The sequence below is a fragment of the Manacus vitellinus genome, unplaced genomic scaffold (assembly GCF_001715985.3).
Source record: "Manacus vitellinus isolate BGI_N305 unplaced genomic scaffold, ASM171598v3 scaffold_10_pilon, whole genome shotgun sequence".
In the NCBI taxonomy this organism is placed as follows: domain Eukaryota; kingdom Metazoa; phylum Chordata; class Aves; order Passeriformes; family Pipridae; genus Manacus; species Manacus vitellinus.
Genome location: NW_021938838.1, coordinates 19,735,874 through 19,755,095, shown reverse-complemented (window position 1 = coordinate 19,755,095; position 19,222 = coordinate 19,735,874). Strand labels below are relative to the sequence as shown.

At 42.3% G+C, this 19,222-nt stretch overlaps 1 protein-coding gene across 2 annotated transcripts in view; it reads left to right on the top strand.

Moving 5' to 3' along the window:
- Positions 1-1,657: 1,657 nt before the first annotated feature.
- CDH5 (cadherin 5) overlaps positions 1,658-19,222 on the top strand; it is a 30,604-nt gene continuing 13,039 nt past the window's right edge. For both annotated transcript variants that reach the window (XM_018086561.2, XM_008928335.3), the window contains exons 1-2: positions 1,658-1,859; positions 18,085-18,286. In XM_018086561.2, coding sequence (XP_017942050.1) covers positions 18,098-18,286 — 189 coding nt within the window. In that variant the 5' untranslated portion in view covers positions 1,658-1,859; positions 18,085-18,097. The remainder of the gene's footprint in view (positions 1,860-18,084; positions 18,287-19,222) is intronic.

Genomic DNA, 19,222 nt, shown 5'->3' with positions numbered 1-19,222 from the left:
GGCCTATGAGATGAGCTCAGTGATTAGAGCAGGGTGCTAATGGCACCAGGTTGTGGGTCCAACACCCTACAGGCCATTCCCTTAGGAGCTGGACTAATCCTTGTGGGTCCTTTCCAGTCAGAATATTCTGTGAAATACAATTCTGTGAAACACTGGGGTTTCCTTCTTTCCTTTCTGAGCAGTGGAGATGATGAGCTCCCTTCCCTTGCCCTTTGTTTAGAGCAGCTGAGCAGCTCCCAGGCCCACAGACAGGGACATCAAAGGCTTTGGGACGGTTGTGAATACATTTGCAAGGGTAAATCATCTCTGGGCCTGCTGTCTGCTGCAGGCACCAGATTATCAGGGAGCTGCATCCTGATCAGATAGCTGAGCTTCCCTGGAAAACTCCTATCAGCATCCTCCCTGCCCCTCGCTCAGCAGTGACACAGCAACGGCTGGTTTTTGTGTGAGGAAACTGGACTCTGCTTGGGCTCCTTGCATAAGACTTTGAAAAATGTCATCTCATTATTTGCTTAATTTTTTTTTTTAATAATTAATGTAACTTTTTTTTTAAAGCCATTCACTTTTGCTGCTGTACATCCTAGAAATGTGAAAAAATCTGACCAACCTCAGCCTTCTGGCAAGCCAAGGGAAATCAATGCCAGAACCTGTGTTGGACTGTGATGACAAATAGGAGCAAGAGAATATATAACTGTGGAACATTATTAAAAATTTAATTTAATTTAATAATTAAAATTATTAAATCCCACTTAAGATACATTGAACATTTGCCTACATTTACTGTAAGTCGTTCAAAAAAGTAAGTTTTGAGTTAAGTCCCACACTTCTCAGTTTTCTTCTGCATTATTTAGTAAAAAAATTCCTCCTCCATTTGTACTGCACAATGCCAGAGCTACACCTTTGTGTTCAGTTCAACGGGCAGACAGGGATCAGGAACAGGCAGGGGGCTCTGAAGAATCCATCACAGTCCCACAGAAGGGTCTGGGCACTCAGCACAGGCTGGAGAAAAGCCCACTGGTCCATCAGGAGACCCCCACACCTGTATTTTAGTGAAATTCCCCCAGTGCCACTGCCCCACGGTCACCCTCAGAAATGTAACCCAAACGCTGCAGCTTTCCCTTCTGTCTGCTCTGAGTGCTCTCCAGGCTTAAAACTCACCATAATCAAGATGTTACAAATATTTTCTCCTTCTAGAAGGCCCACCTACACTGTCTTGTTTCCAGGGTTTTCACTTTACATGTGAAAAATCCTGTTAAATTTCATTTTTACGTTCAGGGCTGATAGGGCTTTAGAGGAACTCAGTCTCATTCGTATGAGGGCTCTACCTTTTTGGCTTCCAGGTATAAAAATCCTCCAAACTTCTTTGAAAATCCTGTTTGTGCAAAACAGACATAATTTGTGCTGATCAAATATCAGACCCTGAAAGTACCATTCAGATTTGCAACTCCTAAAGCTCTTTCTGAAACAATACTAAATAACACACCAACTTTGGTCTTTCTCTCAGAGCCAGTTTCCTTTTATTCAGCTCCCTCATTAGAGTCACTCACAAATAAGTAGATATAGCAATAATAAGGCTAAGTTTATCTTGTTTCCTTTTCCTCCACTCCCTTTTCTCACTGTATTGCTAAAACTTGGAACAATAACAGGATGCCGGGATGCAGGGTGGGAAAAGGCTGACTCCCAGCTGGAAAACCTTGGAGACTGGAGAGCTGAACACTCCCAGTATTGCTTAACGAAAAGAGAAGTGGATTTTGCTATTTGATCTTCATTTTTTGTGTACTGCTTAACATTTTGGGATACTGTTGATTCGAGTTTGCCTGATCTGGGGACAAACCGAAGCTTCGCCAGCTCTGACTCAGGTAAGAGATGAATGTTATTTGCTGTCCTTCAGCTGTGAAGTTCATTGCAAAGGTTTTTTACCTCCACCAAAATTATTTTCTAGTGTGTAAAATAGTTTAAGAAATACCAGCAAACAGGCTCTGAATTTTATATACAACCACAGATCCCTTTGGGCCTCACATCAAGGGCACTCACACCAAGTGCAGACAACAGTAGAGCTGTTTACAACTGACACTGTAAGAGGAAAATCTCTGGCTAACTTGGGCTATAATACAATACTCCCAGGTTGTTTAAAAGAAGAGACATTTCATGATTTTTTGGAGGAACATTTAGATTATGTTGTTGATGCGCATTCATAATGGAAAAGGGACAGAAATGATCCTGCAAATTGCACCTGTAAACCCTTTAGGAAAGGATTTCCCTTGTGGTGTGGACAGTTACAGGTCCAGAACTGTTTGGAGGGAGCAGGTGTGTGTTGGGTTATGATTTGCTGTAACAGGTTTTATTATCAGGTGGCTGTTTGGGCACTGCCCAGGCTCCCCAGGGCAGTGGGCACAGCCCCAAGGCTGCCAGAGCTCCAGGAGGGTTTGGATGATCCTCTGGGGCACAGGGGGTGACTCTGGGGATGGGCCTGTGCAGGGCCAGGAGCTGGACTGGATGATCCTTGGGGGTCCCTTCCAACTCAGCACATTCTGTGATCCTGTGATTAAACTGGGGGTTGTCTTGGTATCTGTCTTTGAGGTGCCATGGCTTTACTGTGCCCAGTGCCAAGAGGTGACAGCCACCATGTACCAGCTTTGGCACATCGCTCCTGCCAAGAGATTTATTTAAGGCTTAGAGGGGAGTTTACATAAACAGGTCAGTGATTTTGTCTCCTAAACTCAAGTTTAAAGTGGCCCAGGTGCTTTAGCACCCTAATCCTGGGCTGCCAGGTTTTACAGACCCTGTTCTAAAAGACCAGCAATTCTTATTTCAGAGGTTTCTTGATCTCAGTGGTCCAAAATGACCTACTTTTTCTGATGAGGTATTTTATGAGCAGTGGCTTGATACAAAAAGTTGGTTGAAAAGGCTTTTATCTTATCCTAAAGCTATTGTAACAGGTCCCTGAACTAACAAGCTCCCTGTACAGCCTGCAGAGATGAAGCATTTATGCATAAGAGATGAACTGATTGTGTTTTTTTTCTGTAAGAACTCTATGCTGTAATAGTGTCAGTGTGCACAGTACCTCACTGTGCTGGTTGTCACACTGTAATAAAGATAAAAGTAGGAAAGAAATGCAAGGAAAAAAAATGTGGAAGATGAATCTCTGCAAGAAAATCTCTTGCATTCTTAGCTACCAAAGACTTTCCAAGTTGGCTGCTACTGCAGTTAACAAAGGCATAGTTAATCAATGTGTCCCTGCCTCCACTGATTATAAATCAATAGATCAGCATTTGTAAAAGCACACAGTATTACAGATGTTCATGTAGGATAAAATATTAGACAAAAGCAAGGATGCTCCAGTGATTTACAAAAGCTTCTCATCTTAGGTTAATTTGTGCCTTGTAAGAACAGTTCACAGAAATGCTGACTTGCAATTTATCTGCAGTATCTCCAGGAGGTACTTTTTATCCTTAAATAAAGGGTGACCCACAAGAGAAAAGGACACTGGATTAATTTAGCATATGAAAGCCTTAGAATAGTACAGTATACCATAGAGAAGAATGTGAAATTACAAACAATAAAACAAATTAATTTGAAAGCAAAATATCAACTCCATTAACAAATCATTCCTGCTTTGCCCACAAACCTGGCTTTGTTTTTCAGGCTGCTACAGCAGAAGTATTTCCCAAAGCTTTGCTTTAGCATAGGACCATAGAACTCTTTTTCAAACATTTTAAAACTAATGCTAATGCTGAAATTGTGCCATGAAAGGGATACCTGTCCCTCAGCAGCTTCCAGGGTGGGAGGTGGGAGGCAGCTGGGGCAGAGCAGAGTTAACAGGTCTGATGCCAGGTTTGCTTCACATCCTGCCTCTGCTGAGGGAAACTACACTGAAAACAGGATACAGGCAAAAATCCTGGGGTATGGTTTAGAAGCTGCTCTGATTTACAGCACTTGTGGAACAAAGGCCTTCAGTGCACAGCTGTAAATCAATTACTTCAATTAATATTTCAAATGAAAAACTTTTTTTTAATTATTTTTTCTTATCAGGGTATGTGTCTACACACCTACAGGTTTAAATCAGGCCAGGCAATATTTTATATTTTCTAAAAGAACAGAGGTTCACAGAGTCGAGATAAAGGATTAATTCTAACACCTGAGCTTTCTATAAGGCATCTCATGGTATTTCTGGGTTTTGCTTAGGTTCCAGAAGTTTAATTCAGAGCTTCAAATGTTAGTGCCAAGAACAAAATAAGAGGTTCCTTGTTTTTGTGAGAAAATTTGTTGGACATGAAATTATTTTGGTGTAATTTTTTTTTAAATAAATGTCTTTCCCCCTGTTATCCTTGTGAGTTTACAAACCAAAAACCCCTCCAAGTCTAGCCCTGATGTGTCTGGTTTCCATTCTATCCAGGAACAGCAGACAGTGGTTATTGTGTAAACTGGAGGTTTGCTAGGGCAGAGATGCCTAGCTCACAATGACTAGAACAATTCCCCACACGTGCTTGTGAAGAGCTGAGCAGAGTCTGAGCTTGGAGAAGAGACCTTGGCAAGCCCAGAGCTGGATCCTTGTTTGATCTGTGATAAGAGTTTGTTGATCCCCCCATGGATCCCAGTTCAGCCCCCACTCCATCCCAAGGGCCTGTGCAGGTGGATCAGCACTGCAGACACACAGAGCAGAGAACACTCTCCTGTCAGGTCATGGCCAGGAGCCCCCACTTTGGCTGCCAAGGAACTTGCAGGCATCCTTTTCCAGAGCCTGTCCAAGCACAGAGCCCACTGCAGACCCAGGGATCCCACCAACTGATGCAGGGAACAAGGATGGGCAAAATCAATGTACATCTGTCAAGGAAACTTGCCTGCCCACCACCCCGGAGCCACTCTGGCAGCCACACTGCCACCCCCAGACTGGCACTGCTGGGACAGGACCCCTTCACAGCAGGGGCTCCAGGAGCCAACAGGTCCTGCTGGACTCCCCACACCCCCCCCACACTGTCAGACCAGTTTCCTCACCAGTTCCACCCCAGTTTTCCCATGGCAGAGCCTCAGATGTCTCATTCCATAAAGCTATTTGTGCCCAGTGCAGTAACACAGAAACAGCCCAAGCTGTCACCTCCCAAACAAAGCAATTCCTGGGCTGTTCTCCCCTCCCAGTCCAAGCACACCAGAGTCTGGAGCCCTCAGCTGGCTGGGGCACATGTACCTGTGCCCTTTGTTATGCACAGGCCTCTTGCCTGGGGCTCCACTCATCTCCCACCCCCAGAGCCCACCCTGAGCTGCCCCTGAGCCCCCTGCACTGAGCCCCTTGACACACCCTCATTGCATGTGCTGCCCACCTCCCAAACTGAACCAGAATCCCTCAGAATCACATTCTGAATTGGAAGGGAATGGCCCATACAGGGGTCAAACCCACGACCTAGGTGTCATTAGCACCCTGAGCTCGTCTCAGGGTCACTGCAGTGAGCCTGACCATGAAATATGGGAAAATTAATACAAAATTTGGAAGAATCTGTTTGCAATTCTTCAGTGCAGGAATACAAATTTGCCCTTCTATTTGATTTCCACACACCTTCATATGAATTTCAGATTTGCCAACAAGAATGGAACTAGCCATATATTGAATGGAAGGTTTTGCTGAATATTTTAAGTTTTCTCATACTTCTGAAGTGGATGTTGTTTGTGCCATGAGTCTGTTTAATACACATGCTGCTACACACATCTCTTGGGCAGGCAGTGAGATTTGGGGCCCAGCCCTTCTGGGTGCTAAATAAACCCCATGGAGGTTCACAGGGCCTGGAGCAGTTCAAGAGCTGTGATTTTCAGGGTTGGCAAAGACAGGAGAAGGGCACAGGGACAACTAATCCATCCATTGCACTGTCTACACTTCAGTTTTGCTACCCTGAGACTATGCCAGTAAATATTTACAACCAGTAAACCAGAGGCAAGCAGGTGCAGGGACACCAGTAAGTATTTTTGTGTCAGACAGACAGCAAAACTCTTAGAAAAGATTAGCAGCTGAAAGTGTTTTCAAGTATTTTCTATGAAGGCCCAGAACTTACAGTGAAAAATGACTGGTATTTTAGAGGTTACCTGGGACACACTGCAGAAATGGCACATGTACCTTCCCAAAGAGCAGCAGAGAGCAAAGAGTGTTCTTGTGTCCTGACACTGCTGTCTGAATGAGAGGGGGTACAGAGCACTGTCACAGGCAGAGGTAGAACAAAACCAAAATTGTTTTAAATCTTCATTTTCAAAACCCAAAGAGGTCAGTTCTATTGTCCCAGTCTAGTTGTCATCAAGATCCTTCTGCTCCTGTCCAACTTCACCAGCCAAAACTTGAGGAGAAAGAGCCCCCATTTCTATTATACATTCCTTTAAAAAGCCTCCTGTCAGTCTCCACAAACTCACAGGAGCCCACCTGGCTTTGTCCCCACTAAAGTCACCATTTCTCTGCATCCTCTGCATCCTCCTCTCTCCCCAAACCCAACATCTGGAATGGTTCTCCTGACACCTGGCAAAGCTCAGGGGGCACAAGGTGGGTTATCTGCAGCACACAGGGGCCCTGGGCCTTATTGTTTATGACAGTGCAAAGGGAAATTCCACTTCCACACTGTGTCTGGAAGATACAGTTGAATTCCTTCTCCTGCCTTTGTCCACATTTTTAAGCAATCCTTTGGTAGGACCAGTCTTCCTTTTCCCCTTCCTTTTATGATGCTATCTGGTATGAATTTGTGCTCTGGAAATCCTCTAGGAGGCCCAAGTCTGCCTTACAACACATTGCTTGAGCAGACCAAGGGCCTGCTCCTGCTCTCATGCAAATGAGAGGAAATCCTGCCATTGATGGGAATGGTTCCTGTGAGATGTTCAACTTCATTGGCAGAATCTCCACTGGCACAGTTTTAGGTCACCATCTCCATTCGTTTTGTGGAATACTCCCTCCCCCTACCTCCAGTCCTGGACCTGAATTCAGAAGAGATTTGCATTGTCTTAGTGGCTTTTACTGTTATTATCTTTCAGATATACATGATCTATCTGCAAGACAACCAGTTACTCATGACTTGATGATCTTAAAGGTCTTTTCCAGCCTCAAAGATTCTATGATTCTATGTTAGAATTAGGCCAAGCAATCAATACTACTAATAATCAGACTTTTCACCACCTGATCTAGAAACCTACAATGAAATAGTATACATTATATATAGTCTACTAGTAGTATAATTGATAGCATATATTGTCTATTTGCTCAGTACTGTTAATTTAGGTGTTTAGGCTCTCATTAAACATAAACAAATATTGCTACACCATGCACATTTTAATATTGTTCAGACTACCAATGCACTCTGCCAAAGACACTTACCCAGCACAGAAATTAAGAAGTGAGGGCAGAAAGCAGAGAGCACAAAGAGCTGAAATGCTTTTTGTAATGGGTTCGTTTTGCAAAGAAAATAATGTCAATGTGACAGTGAGAGAGCTCTCACAGATCTCTGTAGCACCATTTAACAAACACATCTGCTTTGTACCCTAGATCTGCCAGCAGCAGCCTTGGTAAAAGTTCAGGATTGGAATGGGTACTGAATTACTGAATAGTAATTGCACTTGGAGATGACTTCAGTTTCAAACAGGAAGAAAGGGGCACATTTCTCTGTGGAATATATTGTCTCATTTTCCTGCTGTGAAATCGTGAGCTGTATCACTTGCCTTGTATGGATTAATCTTGGGCTTCTTTGCGTGATGAGAAAGGGTTCATTCACACAGGAAAGGGGTTTTCAGTGGCCTTGATTAAAATGTGAGCTGTGGGAGAAGTAAATGTTCCACCTACACAGCCACTAAAGAGACAAAAAATCCCACCTCAGCCCAGAAAATATCTCCAGCTGTGTTTGGGGTTCGGGCAGCAAAGCCACACATGCAGCACTGCTGGGAACAAGAACTGCCCAAACATCAGGGGACTCAAAGCATCACTCCCAGGGCAGGCAGCAGCTCGAGCCTGGGGGGGACAGGTTCCTCCTGGCCTCTGCTCTGGGGTGGTAAAACTCATCAGCCTGATGATCTCCTTAAGCCAGAGCACAGGCAACAGAGCTAAACACAATTACTCCACATGGAAACAAATCCACACTGACAAAAAAAAGTCATACAACTTACAACAGCTTTCCTCATCTTTATAAGCTTCCCTGAATTTTCAAATTTTCAGGCTCTTGGCTTCCCTTTATCAGCACATCAAACTGGCAATTTGCTTCCCTAGTTTTAGTTTGATTTCCAGATGAGATTTTCCTGACAAGAGCTAAGCTGTAAGTAGAACTATTGAAAGGCTCGTTGTAAATTCACTAGGGCAGTAATAATATCATTTGCATCATCTCACAACACATGGAGATTATAACAATGGAAATGTTCCAGGAAAGGACCGTAACTATAGAGGTGGGCTGAAAAGGTCTAAAGTTAATTAAGCCTGGTCTAGAAGTCTAGTTGAATAAGGGCAGGAAACAGAGAAGAATGAACTGACATTTGAATTAGACATTTTAAAAAGGGAGAAAAATACTGAACACTAAACAAAATCTATCCAGACACACCCTGTTTTTTTAGCCTCTTGCCCAGACAGAAAACAAGAGATTTATGTATATGTACATGCTTTCTTTATCTGCCAGAAAAATAATTTTCAGAGGAAATACTAATGCATTCAGTTCCCCAGGAGAATACCCTGGACAAAGGAATGAGCACACAGAGCCAGCTGAACATGGTTTCTCTGTTTCAGATTACTGTTAGTGCAGTAAATACCAATTACTGTGACCTGGGCATGATGCTTGTGTTCCAGACAGATACTTTTGCTCTTGAGCTTTTGTTAAAGGAAAATGTCAAAAAAATCTTATCTGCTGTAAACACAGCTACATTGCACCTTTAAAAAATCCTTTTTATTGCATGTGGTTCCTCAAAGGATTGGTACTTCTCCTTAATGAGAGTGACTCAGCTGGAGCTCTGTGCTAGGAGGCCTCTCTGATAGTAAGGTTTTATCTGGAAACAAAGGGGAAGTGGAGAAAGCTCTTCATTACATTATTCTTACAGTGTACCTTATTTTGTTTCAGCTTGTCCTAACTCTCAAACATCCAGTGACAGCTTCAGCTGATCTCTGTGCAGAGCAGAGCTAAGCAAGGGCAGTACCAAAACAGATCCATTCTGAAAGGTGCACACAGTTTATTGTAGGGAACAAAGCTCCTGGTCAGAGATGCTTGAGAAGTCTTTTAAATGACAACAAACAACTCCAGTATGCCCAAACTATTCCACTTCTGCACTGGAAGGAGCAAATAATTTTTGAAGGATTCCCTTGTCCCCCCACTCCCCAAAAACCAAACATCACCTGGGTGGTGCTGGGGATGAGGGAAGCTCAGTGCTGAGATACCTGCACCTCTGTCTCTCCCACTGGAGCCACCACAGTTTGGGATAAAGAAAAGGAAATTGGCTCAGAGCAAGAGAGAAAAAAGCTGGATGTACAACCATGTAAATATGTCCCTGAGACTGATCATTGTCAAAGTCAGCGAGGCCCTTCTGAGCAGTGAGTGCCCCTGACTGCGGGATCATCCCTGAAAATGGCTTTAGGAATCCAGGGAGGGAACAAGCTCTTTGCCTGTTTGCAACACTGGCACTTCATCACTGTTTGCAGCATCTGTCTTTATCAATAATTAATCTGGACAGGAGATATTTTCCTCTGGGCTCTTTACTTTGGACAAAGAATTCATGGGGGGAAATGTCTGCAGTTCCAGACTGTGATGCAGGGTTATCCCACCCACCTTATCAGCTCACTTCAGAACAGGGCTGTATCTAATGCAAAGTTAAGCCCCCAGAATAGCTCAGATTTCAACAGCATTTGGCAACTGTTATCAAAAGATGTGGCCAAGAACAAATTTTCTGTCACCTGACTGTGAGCTTCACCCCTGCAACATCTGCAAAGCAAATAAGCCATCCCAGTCACAGGGACTACGGGCTTCCTGATAGTAAAAAACACTCCAAACCAACAGAGCACAGAATCTTTATGATACATGGATGATGAGCTAATAATGTTCTGTACCAATACCTAAACTCTGCTTGTGGGTTTGAGCACATTCACTAAACACCAGAACACTCCTGCTCCTCAGGAGTCCTTCAGCCCTCGTAAACCTGCTCCCAGAGAGCAGAAGCTGTAAACAGCTATAGCAGAGTAGTTTGTGACCTTAAAACTCCATGCTGTCCATGCTGGCAACAACTCAGAGAATGCCAAAACCTTCTGTTTATGATAATATATTTATTTGTTATGAAACAGCATCAAAAATTAGTTTAATAATTTAATCACAATTGAGCTTCAACATATTTAACAGCTGGGTTCATCCTGGGCATTGTGCTTAGGCACATTTTATTCTTCCCTGTATTTTGTACTGACAGATTTGTATGTGAAGTAAAATGACACATATGTATGTGAAGTAAAAGGCTTTATGCATGGAAAGACTGGACAATGCCATTTGCTTCTTCTTTAAAGGACTCTAATCCACTTTGGGGACACTTCAGGGAAAGTGTTTATAGTAAAGCATTATATGACTGTAGTAGAAGAGTAAGAACCCTTCAGCAGCACCAGGACACACAGATTTTAGTGCTTCATATCCTGTATCTGCTCCATTTCAAATTGGTTTTCACCAGCACTCAAGCATCTCTACAGTCTCTGTGATGACAATTAACTTTATCATGAAAAATGAGCAAAGACAGGGATTCTGCACCTGCCACGAGACATGATCTGCATGTGAGAGTGGGAAATGAGGAACATTCTCAAGAGTCACCCAAGGATTGATAGACCTCTGGCTGATAGACCTTCATCCTTGTTTCTCTCCTGGGTACTTGCTAGACAAACCAGGACGCTCATAGGAAAGGAAAATAGCCATCCTTTAAAACAACAATTTTGCACAACCAATCTCATGAGAAGACCACAAAGTGTGTGCTCTCAGCACTCATTTTGATGACTTCAAAGTATTGTTTTACCTCCATCGTGTGTCATCCTCACCACAGCAAACAACCACCACTTACACAGTGCAGTCATTTCAACAACAAAAGTCATTCAAGAATTAATTATTTAGCTAGTCCAAAACTAGTGCTTCCTTAAAGTCCATGGAAAGACCAACCCAATAACTAAAACATAAACATATATTTAATTTGTTTCTCAAATATTAGATTCACAAGGAAGAAACTCAGATAAAAACCAGGTTACTGTAGATTGACAGAAAAGTTATTTGATTAGAAATGAGAATAGGAATCAAAGCTTGTGCACATGAACCAGAGAAATAGTCCCTCCTGGCTGACTGACTTCACTGTGTAGGAGTTTTGACATGACATGAAAATTTGACATGAAAATTAGCCCTGGTTTCTCTTGACCTATGTGGAAGTTGTTTACTTTTGTACAGACCCTACAGGTACATAGAAGTAGAGCCACATGTTTTACTAGAGCAGGTATGGGATTAATTTCCACAAACAGAAATGTTTCAGACCCCAAACAGATTTAAGCAAACACTATCCACAAAAAGCTACAGGTAAAGACCACAGAACAACCAGGCACAATCTATCAGCCCATCTCCTCCAAATTTTTTAAGGAAAAGATACTGTTTGAGGTTTTCTTGAATTCCAGCAGTAGTCCAATTGGGAGCTGATTCCGAGCTCTACAGGTGTTATGTACAGGTAAACCAAGATCTAAGCCAAATAAAGGGTTATTTGAGAACAAGAAATTGAACCTGAACCACCACCAGCAAGACACACTAAAAAAAAAAAAAAATTAGTTTTATAACTAATCCATTCCTTATCAGACACAAGTCATGTAGGAGCACAGACAGCACCCTCCAAACTGCAAATCTATTTTTGAAAGTTTTTGGAAAATGCACATTAAGAGGAGGTTAACTAGAAATTGAGAGAAATCAGTTAATCCTTCAAGCTCTGAGATTTTTGGCCTTGGTGCTTGACTGTCCAACAGACTTGCCTCAGAATTCCCTCAGCCAGCATTTCCCAGCAGAGGATTTTTGTGAGCCAGAGTGGGGCTGTGACCTGTCCTGCCCACACAGAGCTCTCCTGTGCACAGATGAGAATAAGCCAAGCCTGCTACAGGCTGGGCTTTCCCTGCTCATGCCAGCAGCTTTGCCTCAGTGGATCTACCCAGCTAAGACATTATGAGGCACATCACTGGTGTAAAACCAACTGCAGCAAAGTCAGGAGAATTTACTGATGCCAGAGTTGATCCTGCACCTGACTCATCCCCCTTCTCTTCCAGACCCAGACCTTCCAGGTCTAGGTGCTCTCTAGCAAACAAACTGCCAGTCTATACATCCCTTTTCCATGAACGTGTCTTGCCAAGGAACAAACAGGATCTTTCTTCCTCACTCATTTCTCTAAAATCCTTCTGTTTACAACAAATGTCTTCTCAGGTCGTACATTTCTTATTTTCAGTCTGCACTCTGCCTTTTCATGTGCCCTTCTCTCAGGATTCACTGAAGCCCTTTGAACCAGAAGATCACTCACCAAATGCAAGCAGGGGTGTCAGGAAGCTCTGGGAGGACCTTTGGGTGGTTTCATTCTTGCTGCTCACCCATCTTCAGTGCACAAGCTGCCACTCACGAGCTTGGAGAGTGGCTTTGTTTCTTAAAAAAAAAAAAAAAAAAAAAGAAAAAACTCAGGTCTTGCCTTCCCCATTTTTAGCAAGTTCTGTATCTGAGATAAGAGAAAGATTAGGAGCCCAGTTTGGCTGCCTGCTTTCCACCAAGGTAATAAACCTTTAATGTACACACACCAAGTATTTGTAGGCAATTTATAGCCAATTGTCTTCATTTCCAAAAGAAGAATCTGTCCTTGCTGAGGACTCCATCCACCCATGAGCTGGAGTTGTATTTTGTATCATCTAGGAGGGGATTTTCTGGGGAGCTGAACAAACAGGGGAAAAAATCATTAATAATATTAAATATAATATATAATATTATACATAAATGTATATATTTATATAATGTATAATATTATATGTTATATAAATCTATATATTTTTATATTATATATTATATAAATATATAATTAAAATAAGCATTTTCCCCAGACCTACCAGAAACCTGGAGCTGGAATCACAAAACAATTTCAGACTAGAATTAATTCTCTTTTTCCCTAGGAAAAAAAAATATAAGGAGCCAAAACCAGAATGAAAATCAGAAGTGCTGAATTGTGTCCTCACCATCAACGCTGAGGACTGAACAGCACCAAATGCAGCAAAAGAGCTCTCACAGCACTGAGTGATGTGTGGGGTTATTTTTAAAGTAGCAAGTTTGCTTAAGACATTGCTGAAGTGGCTATTCATTCAAAGGCACTATCACAAGATGTATAAAATGTCATTTTACAATGAGTTTTCAGGCAGGCATTTGCACTCTAGATTGTTTAGTTATCAAAGTGGCTATTTACCTAAAGGCACCATCATGCATATAAAATGTCGTTTTAGAATCAGTTTGCAGGTAGGCATTTGAACTCCAGACTCTTTAGTCATCAGTGGAAACCACTTCTCAGATGCATAAAATTGCCATAAAGGCAATCAAAAATATAACACCAGGTAGTCAGGCCCATTTAAATCAGCTCAATAAAGCAGAAAGGAAAAAGCAGCAGTGTTCTCAGGAAAGGCCTATTTTGGTCATTGTGTTGAGGACAAGTGACAAAACAGAGAAAACCACCAAGTGACCACCCTGAAAAAAATCATACCTGAAAATGCAAAAAAAAAAAAGATTGCTTCATATCAAAGGTTGCAGAATTTCCTCAGACAGCTTTTTTCAGTGGTGTCACTAGAGTTTGAAGCCCTGCCCTGCTTCCCATTGTTACTGTGAGCCCTCAGCTCCTCTCACTGAGCTCCAGGAGAGAAGGAGGGTCACGTAGATGCTGAGGAGAACCCGGAGTGAAGGTAACAAACATATCCATGTGGTCACTTGGGGTGTTTCTCAGGGGTGTTAGAAGTTGGTTGGAGCAATATTGTCTAATTATGGAACAAAGAGCAAAATCTGAGACTAATTATGAGGTGGAGAATACAATCTGAGACTCTTGGTACTCCTGACCCTGGTCCCCTGTCAGGAGATCACTGTGCTTCAAACGCATCTTTAAAAGGGATAATGCTTTTTAAGTGGCTCTAGGACTTTTCACAGACACGAGGAGCTTTATTGTGTGTTTGCACAGCCCTTTACAGCCCCTGAAAGGCAGATTAGGCACTGTGAGGGCTATTTTCTTTTTGTCTCCTTAGCAAAACTACAGGCACTGCAAAGAAAAAAAGATCATTTGTCCCCCTTCCGTGTGTGGTGTTCTAACTTTCTGTTTCTTGAGGCTCATGGCCTTCACACATTTACTTTTGGTTTTATACATCATAGATATGAGAAATTAATGTTCAAATGGGTGTTGTATGACCAGGCTCCTCAGAGTCATTGTGTTACTGGGGCAGATCCTGCTCTCTGTGCCCCTCATCCTCACTGAGCACAGCAATTTGGGAGTGTTTAGACAGTGTATCAATGTATATTTTTTACATCTGAAAAAAAAATTTGCAGTGTTGTCCACTCTGTGAAACCCTGTTTTTTTGTATGGTTTTTTTTTTCATTTGCATCATTCAGATCCCAACCAAGATAGTGTAAGCAAAAATAATCTTTCATTGCCAGCCTTCCTCACAACCAGGTATGAAAATTATCTCAACAACAGGGACACAAACCTTTGACAATGTATTTCTTTTCTGGTGTATGATAGAAATTTGTTCAAAGTGGCTCAGGATGTTCATTATGACTCCTCTACCACTATTTGGGTTTTTTGGGTGCTGAAAAATTCTCAAAGATGAGCATGAGTTTTAGTCTGATCGACCAGAAAAATACATAATTTCAGATGTAACTGTCTCATTTCCCCAAGTCTCTGTACAGAAACCTGGTTTAACTTCTATTTAACGTGCAAGCATAGAACTAATTTCTTTGAAAACTAAACTAACCTTACATAAGCGTTAATATACACTTTTAGAGTGAGAAGTGAACCAAGTGAGAGGTAAATACCATAAAAAAAACCCCATAAGAATATTTCTTCCAGTGTTTTCATTATATGGAGACCTTATTTATATTAGCTGTTCATCACCCTTGCAGCTGATTGCTTACCAAAACAACTCGTAAAACGCAAACTTTTAATTAATACAGTATTTTCTGTATCTCCACCTGACTTTTTTTTAATAATTACTTCCAGTCTGCAAGAAGAAACTTCACTGTATGAGCCACATCTCCATTAAATCACTTTGAATACCAGAATTTCTCAGGTAACTGTCTATAGTACCCTGCAGACCAAGAGTTATTTGCTAAAATAATTCAACATATAAAATGAATAGTACGGATGGAAAAACCCATCATTTGCCAAAAGAAAATTTAAGAGCAATGCACGAAACTCAGCTGCTTGAATAAACCATTCCTCTGCTAACTTTCAGGAGCATTTATGGTCCCTGCTTAAATTGGAAGAAGTTTGAATTATTGGGCTAATCAGTCAAGGGCAGAGGGATAACAGGGGACTGTACATTAGGGGAGAGCAGGGAAGGGACCTCCTGGCAGCATCCAGGGAAGGACCTCCTGGCAGCATCCAGGGAAGGGACCTCCTGGCAGCATCCAGGGAAGGACCTCCTGGCAGCATCCAGGGAAGGGACCTCCTGGCAGCATCCAGGGAAGGGACCTCCTGGCAGAACCAGGGAGAGCCACGTGGCAGAGACTGGGCAGAGCCCAGGCTGTGCTTGCCCTTCTCCAGAAGCCTGTGGCCACAGGGGTCATTATTTGCAGGGGTGCATGTGATTTCCTCTCCTCAGTCCTGGCTGCCACAGCAGGCATGGGAAGGGATGAAATGTCATTCCCTGGCACCCCCCAGGAACTTTCTCTCTTGTGACTCCATGGGAACTCGTTCTCCTGCCCAGGCATGGGAATGTCTGCCTTCTGCTACTGCCTCTGGCATTTCCAGTGAGATCTGCTGGGAAGGAAAACTATCAAGGCCAGAAAAGAGAGCATTTAGTACAACCTGTCAAGGGCTGCCATCCACGGGGCATGGCCTTCACACCAGGACAGTGCCCTCGTCCCCTCACTGCTCCGGGAGTGCCCGTGTGTGCTGCCAACGAAGGGCACTCTGAGATGCTGGGGTGAATTCAGTGACAGACTCCACAATGGCCAAATGCCAAACCTGCATGGTATCCTAGAAGTGTCCTCAGAGCCAGCCTGTCCCATGGAGCAGAGCACACACAGTGTGAGTGGGCACTGCCACTGCTGCCAACGGGAGCACTTCTGAAAGGTGCCAAAGGCCAGGCAGGAGCCATTTTTTGCAGGAGGTTCTGCTATCCCAGCCTGTGGGAACCAGAGGGCAGGCCAAGCTCCACCAAATTACCCACAAAGGAATATTAACTTACCAAGGAGCAAGTATTAACAAGGAAACCATTAATGAAGAGTTAAAGGAAGTGAAGCCACCTTAAAATCTAAGAACACAAATGGATCTGCTGAGTTAAAGGGCTTGCTTAAGTTTCAGCTGAAATGCAAACATATTTAAAAAGATTCAGTCAGCACTTTCTGTATTAGTGGGCAAGTTCCCAACAGCAGTACAGGAGAGCTCCACTTACCAGAGCAACAAGAGAAAGAGACTTTTTAAACACTACACTCTGGTTTTTGCAAAACCACAGCCTGTACTACTTGACATCAGCCAACTGGCTTCCTTTGGTTACCATGTTTTGTAATCAAATCACTGCCTTCCAGTTTCCAGTTGTAAAGTGTCCATATACACAAATAAAACATACAAAACCAACTAAATCTTACTAATTTTTCTAAAAATATTCAAAGTGCATAGAATACAAAAAACTAGCTAAATCAAAAGGTTTTGTTTGAATCCAGAAAACTGTATTAAGCACAGTTTAGCTATTCAAAAGCAACTTCAAAGCCACCTTATTCGGTCACTTCCTCCAGAGCCACAGAGGAGGAATGTTCCTCAGCTTATGTATAACAATGCAGGAGAGAGAAAAGTACAGAAAAGCAAAATTTCATGGTAAATAAAATCTTTTTCCTGACAGTGATGCTGCACCACAGGATAACACTGATTGCCTGGTTACCAAAGAGTACTTTTGGAAATGTCTCAGCACCTTCCTGATGAAAATATTAATTTAATCTCACATCCAGCAACCTGTGTGATGTCAACTTCTCATCACAATTAACGGGTTTATTTTTGATGTGCACCTGACAGCTCCTAAAAGCTAATGGAAAGTCATTTATGTGCAATTTAAAATCTGATTACTTGAGTGTTAAAGTTCCCTGACAGTCCTTTATATTGGGAAAGGGAAATTTAGTAATTTACATTAAAATAATTCCTCAAATCTGATATGAAAGTCAGACCTGAAGTTTGCTAATATTAACACATGATGCAAAAATATGGTTTCAGCTGAGAATCATTTCACAAATTATCATTTTGTAGATGGTAAAGCCTGAGAAGAGGGCATAAGGAAACTTCATGTGTGTCTTCAAAAGTTTCAAAACACAATTAATTGAGTCAATAAATGAGCTCTTTGAGGAAGATCATTTGCTGTATTGTACTTGGAATTGATTGGAAATCTCACACCAATCACTTTTTCCACCAAAAAAAAACCAGTTTTTATTTTAAGTCAATATTTTCCATATGAAGACATTGACTACAGCATATTTTGTGTCAGGGATTGTCAAAACATTGCACTGGGGTTTGTCAAGATGGAACATTTCATTTCAAGTGGAGTTAACACAAACTTTGACCTCTGCCATGGGCAGCACTGTCCATAGGGATCTTTCTGCTCAATCTGCTCCTCAGACTAACAATGGTCACTCAAGTCACCTCTTCACCAGCTTTCAAAACACATTTTTTTATTTCATTGAAATATTTTTTTTGTTTTTACAGTTAAAACTCTTTCATGGAAGGAAGAAGCCTGACATTTCAAATGTTGGTGCTAAGGCAAATGCAAAGAAATAAAGTAATTAAACTCCCCTACAGAAGGAATGTCCATTTGCACTTCTACATGTGCTCTCTCTGCTTAATCTCATTCTGTCGTTAGTTATATATTTTCATTTTTATATTACTTTCTAGGCTGCAGAAGAAGATGGACTACATTATTCTACTCCATTCATTGTTCTTTACTCTAGCATTTGCTGACAAAGAAAGTCAGAAAAAAACCCAAAACCTTTCTGCAAACAAGGCCAGTCACAAACGGCTGAAGAGAGACTGGATATGGAACCAAATGCACATCAAAGAGGAGATTGATGCACCATTGCCACACCATGTGGGCAAGGTAAGCAGCAATCTGTCAGCAAGAATGAGCAGAAAGCAGCAAATGAGGATCTTGGAAAGCATTGCTTGTTTGCAGTCTGGGCAGCAGAGAAAAAAAAATAGAATGGGATTTATTACTTAGGTATTAAAGTGTTAAAATCTTGGGCAAAGAGTAAATCAATAACAATGTCAAAGGGACTCTAATTCTTCTGGAGAATACAAATAAATTCTAGGGAATGGCAGGTATGGAGCATCCTCAGTGCAAGAACACTGTGTACAGGGCACACTCAGGAAGGAGTCTGGTGCTTGATGTTTGTCAGTATTTTTCTGGCAGCACAAGATTCTTTCAGAAACCTCAGAGATCAGCAAATAAAAACATATGCATTAAAAAACACACAGTTCACATCTCAGCCTGGATACTAAACAGAGGTGTTATGTTTAGCAGTACTGTTACACAATCAAAAAAACTGTTTCACAAAGGGAAAGAAAACAATTTTTAAAAATAATAATGAGCATTGACCTGCTTGCAAACTCATTTTCTTCAGGGCAGTGCTCATAAAATCCTGTGGTTAACTGCGTATCACCCAGACAAAGTTCTTCCAATCTAGTCTTTCAAGCTGAGCCACTGTGACAGATGCAGTTGTAGGTTTTCCTCCCAGGTGAACAATCCCATCAGTCAGGGCTGTGTCACAGGGGAACAGACTCCTCTGCATCACTGCTGGTCCCTGCACAAAGCACGAGGGACAAAGCAAAGGCCAGAGGGTCCTCTCAGCTCACACAGGGCATCTGGGGCCCATTTCAGCCCAGTTCAGCCCAGACTGAGGAGAACACTTCCACTGCTGAGCTGCTCTAAAGCAGAGGATTCCCTTTGTGCAGCAGCATCTGATTGCTCTGCCAGGGCTGCGTGGGCACATCTGCAGCTCTGAACACTTGATAAACCCTTTAGAGAAAGGCCACG